Raw genomic sequence first — 11,107 nt, 5'->3', positions numbered from 1 at the left:
AATAATTTTGAATACAATCCCCATACGGCTAGATAGAATTCAACCATTAATAATTCTCATTTAATGGTTAAAAACATATTAAACTAAAGTTAATATATTAAATTATTTCAAATTAGAAAAAAACTTATAAAATTAACAAAATTAATGATTAATTTAGACAACAAGGATTAATTTATTGATAGAATCAAACATTAACTACTAAATTATCACTCATAAAGTTTTTGTAAAGATTGACATACTATCTCTTTAATTTGTTTAGAGAGAGACTTTTCTCTTTTTCACTTTTTTTCCTCTAGGAGTGTCCATCTCCTTTTTCCATCTAAGTTAGCTGTCTCCTTTGCCCCCATTCGGGCAGAGGAGGCCTCCTCCTCCTCCTTCTACTCGATGGTGGGTTCCCTCCTTGCCAACTGGGTTGTAAATATTGGGTTTATTAGTGTTTGGTTGCATATCTAAGCTTCATTGAGAGGAATGTGCATTTTTGTATCTATTTTGGTTCTCCTAATGTTGCCACTCCTACCATTCTTAAGTTGTGGGTTGATTTGGTCAAATAGGGTCTTTGTTTGGTTTTGTTAGCGCCAGGTTTTCTTTGTTTTGTAAGTCTTGGTGCTGGGTCTAGAGAGAGTATGGGGTAAGTTTGGTTGACGGTAACTCTAGAGTCTTCTCCCTATCTCAGCAGTGGCTGAATCTCAATAGTCAAAGAAACTAAAGAACTTTGTGTTGCCCCTCTATTTTATGGTTTTCAGCACCCTTGGCTCCTTAAGCTTTCATGTGGTTCCTTAAGGTTCAATGCTCGATTTCACCGTTTATCTAACTTTGACTTGAGGTCTGGTTATCTTGCATGGGTCTTTTGACGTTCTCGGCTTTTAGCAATCCTTGGATATACCTTTTGTGCTTGGTGACAGCAATGTCCCCTTAGCCGACGAGTACCTCTTTACTTGGCAATTTGATTTATAACTGAGGTTATAATAGGGGGTTTGGACTTTTTGTATATTTCATTATTAGCTTTATGCCTATTAGTTTAAAGAGGATCCACCTTATATTTTTGGGCTTATATATAATTTTTAAAATAAGACTAATTTATAATTTATCTTGTGAACTTCAAATTTTTCATCCTTCTTAAAAATTTATGAAATATATCAAGTTAGACTTTTTGATGGCTATGTAAAACTTCTCATTGGTGTAAATTAGGCATTATAATAAAAAAGTTAAATTTTTATAAGAATTTTAATTTTGGTAATTCTAATCAATTTTAATATATTTATTATAAATTTATTCAATTAACTAAAACTAAAATTTTAATTTTAATAATTTTAATCATAATGAATGGGAAATACTAATAATTGAAAATTTTATTTTAGTTAATTGGATAAAATTGTAATTTTGTATAATATTATAATTACAAAAAAATATTCGAGAATAAGAATAGAATTTTTGGCTTTCTGATATTACTAGTTTGTGGCTTTACCCCAAAGAAATCTCTGTGTTTTTCTTAAAAAAAAAAAAAGAGAAATCTCTCTGTTGATATATTCAGTTTTCTTTTGCTCTTCAATCCAACGCCCACTTCCGTTGACCACCATGAAGCTCAGGCTGAGATCTCTACAAACCAAAGAGACTGTTAAAGTGGAAGTGCCCAATGAATGCACTCTGCAACAACTCAAAGAAACCCTTTCTCATGCCCTCTGTTCTTCTTCTTCTTCTTTTTGTTTCTCTCTCAACAGAAAGGAGGGGCTCTCCTCGTCCTCACTCCAGGACTCTCTGCAATCTCTCGGTATCACCTCCGGAGACCTTATCTATTTCTCTCACAACCCAGATGTGTTCTCACGTTCTCCTCAAATGGTAGGTTCAGGCTCGGGTCAATCTTTGCAGGAAGAGGGTCGAGCTCAACATGGTAATCTTCAAGCACAATCCATGAATTTCAAAGAATCTAGCACTTTTGGTCCGAATTTGACTGGAAAACAAGAAACCCCGGATCAAGATTTGTCTGTAAAGGAAACGAAATTCCTAGGAGCTAGTGCTTCAATTGAGAAAACCCTAATTCTGGATTTGCCCGTAGAAGGTCAATCTGACGCGGGTGATGAAGTTATTGAAGAACAACGGTCTCTTATATCAAATACGCAGATGGGAGAAACCCTAGAAACCGAAGAATTGTCAAGTGAAGAAGGCATGGATATTGATAATGGGTCTTTGGATGTGGATTTCAAGAGGATTTCTGAGCCGTGTTTCTTGAAGAGGGTATTGAGGGAAGAATTGGGTGATGATATTAGTGACAATAAGCTCTTGTTTATAGCTATTCACGCTGTTTTCTTAGAATCTGGTTTTGTTGGGTTTGATTCAGTATCTGGATTGCGAGTTGATCTGTTTCATCTCCTGGAAGAGCAGTCTTCTATGTCCTTCACTACGTCAGTTAGTTATACTCTTCCTGAACTTTTACTTGATGATACTGTTACTGAATCAGTCATTTTGAGGTTTCAGACTTTGGGGCATTTTGTCAATGTCTATGGGTCATTGGCCAAGAATCAGTGCCTGTATAGATCGTGCTTGAATAAATCTAGATTTGTGCCATCTATTGGTTGCCTCTTGGTAAATTGTGACAAGGGTGATAGGATGAATGAGAATGATGGATCTTCTAGGTATTACCCTGAAAATGAAGTTTTTGAGCTTTGGAAAATTGTGAAGGATCAGCTTGCTTTGCCACTGTTGATAGATCTTTGTGAAAAGACTGGTTTGGGTCTTCCCCCATGCTTGGTGCGTCTTCCAGCAGACCTGAAGCTCAGGATTTTGGAGTCACTTCCTGGTGTTGATATTGCAAGAATGGCATGTGTGAGTAAAGAGATGCGGTATATGTCTTCAAACAATGATTTATGGAAGAAAAAATTTACTGAGGAATTTGGAACTGGAGCAGGATCACAGGGAAAGACCAATTGGAAAGCGAGGTTTGCCTCATCTTGGGAGCTTAAGAAGAAGCGAAAGAGGCAGCATCTATTTCGACGTATACCCTTACCCTTTTATATTGTATCTGAACCAGGACCTGACCCATTCCATGGTCCTCTTCCAATGGTAGGTGGTGATTATGACCGGCTGCCTGGCCTTGGTGTTCCATTTCCATGTGGACAACCAGGTCTGGCATTTCCCAGATTTCGAACGCGGCGAAATTTTTCCCCTAATTGTAATCTTGGAGGATTCAATGGATAGTTTGGTAATATCGAGGTTTCTGTGTATCATGCTGCATGCTATAAATTGGCTAGTTGAGGACATGTTGGTGGTAGTTTGCACGCATGTCCAATGTTAATAATTGTACTCTTATGTTTCACAAGAGTGAAAGGCTCCTATAGGAGTCCTTTGGTTATATTTTGTAAACTGAAGTTTGTTCCATGTTTATATGTTAAAGGTATATATGTATGGTTGGACTTTTACATATTTGTTACCATTTTTGATAGATTTAAGGTTCTTTTCTTATATTGTGCTAATTTGAAAGCTTTAATTAGCCCCTCATTACTGTAGGAAATTCTCTTACTACAATTTTAATTTTTAGAATATATGTTTTAGTGACAGTGATGTTCGAACAAGCAATTTTGGAATTGTCTCCTATTTTGGGATCATGTCATGGTGAACTATCAACCTTTACTGGGGTGGAAACAATAAGAAGATGCGATCCTTCATTATTGTTAGGTATGATTACTGTATTTGGTGATATTTACTCAGTTTTTTTTTTTCTTTTCTTTTGCATTGATTGCTTGCTGTTTATAGCGATCATTTTAAGGAAGAATTTGTTTTTATATGGTAGTTATGTACATGGGATCAAATATTTGTTTGATATTTAGATTTTGCTCTTTCCTATTCTATTAGGAACTGTGATGATTCTTGATTCGTTATAGTTAATAGTGAAAACACTAGTGTTCCTTTGGCAATTGATATTACTTTCTGCCAATCATTCCTTTGTTGATGTTTTAAATGTGGGTGATTTGAAGCTATGAAAGTGTAGTTTTTGTAAGCATCTTCAAGGAAGAGCCGTTGTCTTGAGATGAATGAACTTGATGATAACCACGACTGGACTGGCACACAACCTGCAACTTGATTCGTCTGCACAGAAAAAGAAATAAGCCCAATGAAGAATAAAGCATTCAAAATAAACATGACTAGAAGTAGAAGATGAGATCAGAGGATTTCAGTTAGCATATCAGTTAATTTACTGGTAAGTTTCTTGCCACCAAAGGATCCCAATAAGGACTGCCTCTACTTGGTTCTGGTGGGAGTGAGCTAGAATGGAGTGTGATCAAGAGTAGCTCTTGAGTCACATTGCCCCTGCTCACAGACCTGCCTCACTCTTTATCAACCTAATGTCAGCCTAATTTCAAATCCTCAACTAACAAGGCTCTTTAAGAATCAAATTCCACCGATAGTGATTGATGAACACGCCATAAACCCTTATCTTTTTTCCTCCTAAAAACATTTTCAGCAAGAAATAGTAGAAACGATAACTGTCTCGCTCATTATTCTTTGTTCTCTTTAATCCTTGGTTCAATTGGATTCCAGAGATGCCTATGCTTAAATTTTTCTAATTATTTATCTAGATTTAAAATATAGGTAAATTTTATTTATTTAATTTTATAATCCATCGGTAATTTAGACTCTTGTTTCATAGAAATTTTTTGTATTTTTTAGTATTTGAGAAACTAAAAAAATAGATCAACAAAAAATAATTATATTATTTATATCCTTAATTTTATTTTTTCAAGGTGGCTCTTACTTTTGGAAATAATTATTATTGGATAAATTGTTAAAGTTTGATTTAAATATGGAATAAAAAAAAATAAAAATAAAGTAACAATAAAAGAAATTAAATTTAAATATAAATCAAACTGATTTAATTTTAAATTGAAAAACCTCATAATTATATATTGCCATACTATTTGATATATAATAATTTAGAGCATAATTATTACGCATTGATATAGTAAAACATATATAATATATATAATATTAAGAATATTATTACACCATTAAGCTTTACTTTTGGAGTTATTGTTAAGATGATGAACTAAGTTATAATATTTATTAACTATATATATTATTTAATTAATTAAATACAATTGCCTTGTATAAATTACATTAAATTAAAGAACAAATTTTCATACATATATTAAAAGTTTAACTTAATATTGTGAATATGGTAATAATGAATTATTTAAGTTAGTTTTATTCCTAATTTTGATTTTTTTTAACTTAAATAAAAATTGAGTAATTATATTATAATAAATTTAAATTCGGAAACAAAATTGAAAAACTCAAAAGCTAAGAGATCAAGTAAAAAATATCTATATAGTAACTGAAATTTTGGTTATATCTAGTTGGAGTATTTTTTTAAAATTCAAATTAAAGAAATAAATTTTCTATAACAATTTGAAATTAAAAACTAAATTTGAAATAATACTCAAGACAATGAATAAAAATTAATTAGATTGTGGATACATGAACAAACAAAAAAAGTCAATTAAAGTAATTTCGTTAGTTTTTTTTTTATACCTTAAAATTGTAGACAATAGAGATATCTCGAATTTTAAATTTTTTCATCTTTTAATTTTAATGGGTAAATTATTAGGTGTATTAATGTATCGAGTATTGACACATTAGAAAAGTGGGATCCACTACTTTGTAAATAAAGATATACATACACTGAATAAATTTAATAATTTTTCGTCTTATTATTATTTATCATCATGATAAGAAATAAAATGTTACTCCGTTATATAGTCCATCAATCATTCATTGGGTTTCATTGAATTAAAAGAAAAAAACAGATGAAGAGAGAGATAAATTATATAGTATCACTATGATTATATCATGAGACGACAAACAAATGATAAATAGATATATGAATAAATGTATGGTTATTATATAAAAAAAAAATTATAGAGAGAAATCAAAATAAAGGTTTGTGATTGTGATTTTGCAACAAATGCGTGATGTAATTTTTTTTTTTTTGTTTTTTGGTTCACGCTCTTTTACTAGCAGTGTGATACAAACGAGTGAAATTGGGCTTATAATGAGCTAATTAAAAAAATTTTGTCATAATTAGACTGAAAAATTTAATTTAGTCAAATATTAGATAGTAGATATGAGCAATAAGTTTAAAGGCCAAATTGAATATTGCCTAGGAAAAAAATAGTAAAAGGAAGGATCAAAAGTTAACACACAGGAAGAACTGCACTATCCCAGTTCCCAAACGGATCGGGCAACGGTCATTTTACCATCCAAACAATATCCATTCGTCTACCTAGGTCCATGTTCCTCGTAGCTGGTCGCGAGCGGCAAAATTTTTGAATTTCAAAACTCAAGAAGCCTAACCAGAGTTAGCTCAAAAAACCAATAAGACCCCAACACGTCATCACTCTAGTTACCTCCGTAACCCCAACAACAGTTAAATCCACCAAACGTCTCAACCTCCGTTTATCATCTGATTATAAATATACCCTCTCAGCAAAAGCTTCGCCTCCATCCATCCCTAGGTTTGAACCAGAAGGCGTCTTCATAAACGCCTCTTTTCTAGCTTTCTTGTTTTTGTGAAATCAATCAGCGAAAATGAGAGAGTGCATTTCGATTCACATTGGTCAGGCTGGTATCCAGGTCGGCAATGCCTGCTGGGAGCTCTACTGCCTCGAGCATGGCATCCAGGTATCTCTCTTTGTCTGGTGTTTCTTAGCTTCATTTCCTTAGATTTTGCTTTGGATCCGTCTATGTTTCGGGGATTTATGGCGTTTTTAGCAATTTTGTGTTAATTTCTGGCAGATATATGTGTTTAATCGGTCTGAATATTTATAATGTGTGTTCAATTTGTCGAAGGTTTTTTTTTTTTTTTTTCTTTCTTCTTTGGATCTGCATTTCTTTGAGGATTTGTAGCGTTTTTAACAATTTTGTTTTCGTTTCTGTTAGATTTGTGATAATGTATTGTTTCTTTCTTCTAATTTTGTCATGGAAAAGCTAGATCTGTGTGTATTTGTTATTTGCCTTTAGACGTAGAATCGGATCTGTGAGGTTTGATTGTGTGCTGTTATTGCTTAAGATCTGGTTTTTAATATGGTTTGAATATGTGATTAATGGGCTATTGATATGTTTTGGAATTTGTTTTCTTTGTTCAGCCTGATGGCCAGATGCCAGGTGACAAGACCGTTGGCGGAGGTGACGATGCCTTCAACACCTTTTTCAGTGAAACTGGTGCAGGGAAGCACGTGCCTCGCGCTGTCTTTGTAGATCTTGAGCCCACTGTCATTGATGAAGTTAGGACTGGAACTTACCGCCAGCTCTTCCACCCTGAGCAGCTCATCAGTGGCAAAGAAGATGCTGCTAACAACTTTGCCCGTGGCCATTACACCAGTAATCTTCTAATCCTAGTTCCTAGTATTGGGTTTATTTGTTGAATTCATGCTTTAGCATTCTATGATTGCTTTTGTTGTCTGTTCAGTTGGCAAGGAAATTGTTGATCTCTGCTTGGACCGCATCAGAAAGCTTGCTGACAACTGCACTGGTCTCCAGGGATTCCTTGTATTTAATGCTGTTGGTGGCGGCACCGGATCTGGTCTTGGATCCCTTCTCTTGGAGCGTTTGTCTGTTGATTATGGAAAGAAATCCAAGTTGGGTTTCACTGTCTACCCCTCTCCCCAGGTCTCTACATCTGTTGTTGAGCCCTACAACAGTGTCCTTTCAACTCACTCCCTCTTGGAACACACTGATGTTGCTGTGCTTCTTGACAATGAAGCCATCTATGATATCTGCAGGCGCTCTCTTGACATTGAGCGACCCACCTACACCAATCTTAACAGGCTTGTCTCTCAGGTGAATACCTGTATATTTTTAGTTTTTCATCATAAATGTAGTACTAATCAAAGTAGCATTCCCTTTTTAACACCCTCTCTCGTTACTGTCCAGGTGATTTCGTCCTTGACTGCCTCTCTGAGGTTTGATGGTGCTCTGAATGTTGATGTGACAGAATTCCAGACCAACTTGGTCCCCTATCCAAGAATCCACTTCATGCTTTCTTCCTATGCGCCAGTTATCTCTGCTGAGAAAGCTTACCATGAGCAACTTTCAGTTGCAGAAATCACCAACAGTGCTTTTGAGCCCTCATCTATGATGGCCAAGTGTGATCCTCGTCATGGCAAGTACATGGCCTGCTGCCTGATGTATCGTGGTGATGTTGTGCCTAAGGATGTGAATGCAGCAGTTGCCACGATCAAGACCAAGCGCACCATTCAGTTTGTTGACTGGTGCCCAACAGGATTCAAGTGCGGTATTAACTACCAGCCACCCACTGTTGTTCCAGGTGGTGACCTTGCCAAGGTGCAGAGGGCTGTCTGCATGATCTCCAACTCAACCAGCGTTGCTGAGGTGTTTTCACGAATTGACCACAAGTTTGACCTCATGTATGCCAAGCGTGCTTTTGTCCACTGGTATGTTGGTGAAGGTATGGAGGAAGGAGAGTTCTCCGAGGCCCGTGAGGATCTTGCTGCCCTGGAGAAGGATTATGAAGAGGTTGGTGCTGAATCAGCTGAGGGTGACGATGGTGATGATGAAGAATATTAGGAAGTTCTCGTGGTTCTTTGTCCTATTATCTATATTTTGGCAGTGTTTTGTTTGTTGTTCCTTTGAAATGAATGTATGCACTTAATTGAAGCCGTCTTTGCTTCAATGATGCTTAAAAATACATATTCTATGTTGAATGCTTATATTATTCTTTTAGTAATGAATGCTATTGCTGTTTTTTCAAGTATCATTAAGCTCATTGTGAGGGCTCAATGGGGAAAAATTGATTTCCACTTTTTCTTGTGTTCCCGTTTCCTACTGGGCAACCTGAATAGCTCGAGAAACTTTGATGGATTCTGTGGGCTTTGTTTTTCTTGAGATGATTAGAAACAAAGTAAAATTAATTTATTATAAAAGAAAAAGATTATTTATTAATTTAACCGAAAAAATAATTATTACATATAATTAATTTGTTTAACTTAGTGCAATTACTATTATCAAATTTTACTAAATCGTATTATTTCCATAATTATTTTTGCTTTATAATAAAAGCAAATAACTATAGCATACATTAAATTTAATTGAGAAAAAGTTTTTTTTTTTAAATTATTTTGGTATTTTTATTATTAAAAACATAGTAAATTTAATTTTTAATATTTTTTTAATAAAATATTTAAAAAGGTATATTCTTCAAAATCCATTTTAAAAATAATACCAAGAAGAACTTAAAACATTCCACAAATAAAACTTATTTGCTTGTTGACAAATAGAAAAACGCAACAGTAAACAAGTGAACACTAAATTAGGCCTGGATGATCTCATAACCAAATGTCAGACAAAAATCTTTTATTTCACATGACCAAACTTGAGTGAGATCTAAGAAACAGATTTGAAAGGCTGGAAGCTGTGGAGATCCATAACAATGCCTCGAATGCAAGCAACAGCAGCAACAAGCGACACAAGCAAGCAAGCAAGCTACACTCAAAATCTGTAGCTAAATTCAGGTGAAGCTAAATCTACTAATTTTTGCCTGTGAAATGTACATCTCTAAAGGGAAATATAGCTCCGAGAAAACCCAAAACACTGTTGAAGAATGGAAATATCATTGCCATCATAGATGTTACTGTTACATAGGCTGTTCTCCACAGTAAACTGAAGAAATTCACTTGGTATACACCACAATATGGTGTGCCAATTGAATGTTCCTTTGTTAGGAAACTGCTTTCTGGCCATTTTTGGTTGCACCAGTCTTCCACAAGCTTGACTGTTGGTTGGCTAAATACCTGCACAAGTATCACAAATTTCTGCACTTTTTCAATTTTTTTTTTCTACTTTGTTTAAACAACTCTTTCAATTTTTGGCAAATGATGTAAGCTTTAGGCTATGTTTGGAAGGAAAAAAGAATGGAATGGGAAATCTTGGCAAGTGATTACCTGGTAGGCTCCTACAAGATGAACAACAATGCGCATGTTAGCCAAGTCAACAAGCCAAAAGGGTTCGTAAAAACCAAATCCTGTTAGCAAGTTCCCTGGTGCCTCATCCCCAAATGCTGCATAGCCAAGAGTTCCGCACAATATGTAGAATATGGTGGTTATTAAGACGCCAACTAGGGAAGCTTTCCTCATGACTTTGTTCTCTGGTGGTCTTGACTTTAATGTGTCCTACACTTCATAAATGCACAAATTTAGTGCAAAATGTTGTCAAAGATTAACATAGTGGTAGGTCTGCAACAGTGAACACTTTAATTACATAACTTCCTTCCCCTAATGTTTAAATGAACAGGTTTACTAAGCTAGGGAGTAGGGATATACTGGAGTGATTGTGTAGAAATAATGGTGAGAAATGGGCATACCTGAATCTCAGTGAGGACAACAGAGTAAGAATAAGCAAAAGCAATATCACCAAGGGCTTGTAAAATATTCCATGCTTTCTCTGCTCTTCTCATGTCTACTCCACTTGTTGCTCCTACTAGACTTGTTCTAACATGCTTCCCTCCTTCGATAACACAAATTGATAAAATTATTTTGGAAAATTTACAGTTTGGTCCTTGGATCTTACCTTATATTACACTTTATTTCTTGAATTTTGTGAAATTAATTATTTAATCTCCAAATTTGACACTATATTATAATTCAGTCTATAAATTTTTAGAAGTTAATTATTTAGTCCCTCAATTTTGTACTTTATCACACTTAATATATGTAATAATTTAGTCCTTCTGTTAATGGATGAGACTGTTATAAATATTAAAATTACAAGAATTAAATTATTTTATTCAAAATTTAGAGACTAAACAATTAATTTTTTTAGAACTCAAAGACTAAAAATAATATAAGGTAAAATCCAAGAATTAAATTATAAATTCCTTAATTATTTTTAATTACATAATAATCAATTTGTCATATAATGTCACATGCGCCTAGCTATGAGAATATCCCTATGGACACATTTTGTAATGTCCTTAATTTTGAAATGACTATTTTATGTGAGAATTAACTAGTTTGTCAGGCCCAGGAGAGATATTATGTAGTTGTTGTGTTGTGGGCCTAAGGCCTTTTAGATTGTGAAGTGTTGTTGAGTTATTTTGGAG

General features: G+C 34.3%; 2 protein-coding genes and 1 pseudogene across 2 annotated transcripts; 2 read left to right on the top strand and 1 right to left on the bottom strand.

Annotated features, from left to right (window-relative positions):
* Positions 1–1,455: 1,455 nt before the first annotated feature.
* On the top strand, positions 1,456–3,415 carry LOC110662228 (F-box protein SKIP22-like). Its single transcript, XM_021821143.2, has one exon. It carries the CDS (start codon positions 1,576–1,578, stop codon positions 3,190–3,192), a length of 1,617 nt encoding a protein of 538 aa, XP_021676835.2. The 5' UTR covers positions 1,456–1,575; the 3' UTR covers positions 3,193–3,415.
* A 3,084-nt stretch (positions 3,416–6,499) lies between these two features.
* On the top strand, positions 6,500–8,764 carry LOC110662229 (tubulin alpha-2 chain). Its single transcript, XM_021821144.2, has 4 exons — positions 6,500–6,672; positions 7,137–7,371; positions 7,460–7,830; positions 7,924–8,764. Exons 1-4 carry the CDS (start codon positions 6,580–6,582, stop codon positions 8,575–8,577), a joined length of 1,353 nt encoding a protein of 450 aa, XP_021676836.1. The 5' UTR covers positions 6,500–6,579; the 3' UTR covers positions 8,578–8,764.
* A 629-nt stretch (positions 8,765–9,393) lies between these two features.
* Positions 9,394–11,107, bottom strand: part of LOC110662218 (amino acid permease 6-like) — a 45,538-nt pseudogene continuing 43,824 nt past the window's right edge.

Source organism: Hevea brasiliensis, chromosome 8 (assembly GCF_030052815.1).
Source record: "Hevea brasiliensis isolate MT/VB/25A 57/8 chromosome 8, ASM3005281v1, whole genome shotgun sequence".
Classification (NCBI taxonomy): Eukaryota; Viridiplantae; Streptophyta; class Magnoliopsida; order Malpighiales; family Euphorbiaceae; genus Hevea; species Hevea brasiliensis.
Note: the sequence above shows the minus strand (reverse complement) of the source record. Positions and strands in the feature narration are given on the sequence as shown.

What these genes read in the sequence shown, in the direction of transcription:
- LOC110662228 (XM_021821143.2), top strand. Translation starts at nt 1,576, where the DNA reads ATGAAGCTCAGGCTGAGATCTCTACAAACCAAAGAGACTGTTAAAGTG.
- LOC110662229 (XM_021821144.2), top strand. Translation starts at nt 6,580, where the DNA reads ATGAGAGAGTGCATTTCGATTCACATTGGTCAGGCTGGTATCCAGGTC. An exon ending in GCCTCGAGCATGGCATCCAG is followed by an intron (nt 6,673 to 7,136) that starts GTATCTCTCTTT and finishes TTCTTTGTTCAG; the next exon opens with CCTGATGGCCAGATGCCAGG. An exon ending in TGCCCGTGGCCATTACACCA is followed by an intron (nt 7,372 to 7,459) that starts GTAATCTTCTAA and finishes TTGTCTGTTCAG; the next exon opens with TTGGCAAGGAAATTGTTGAT.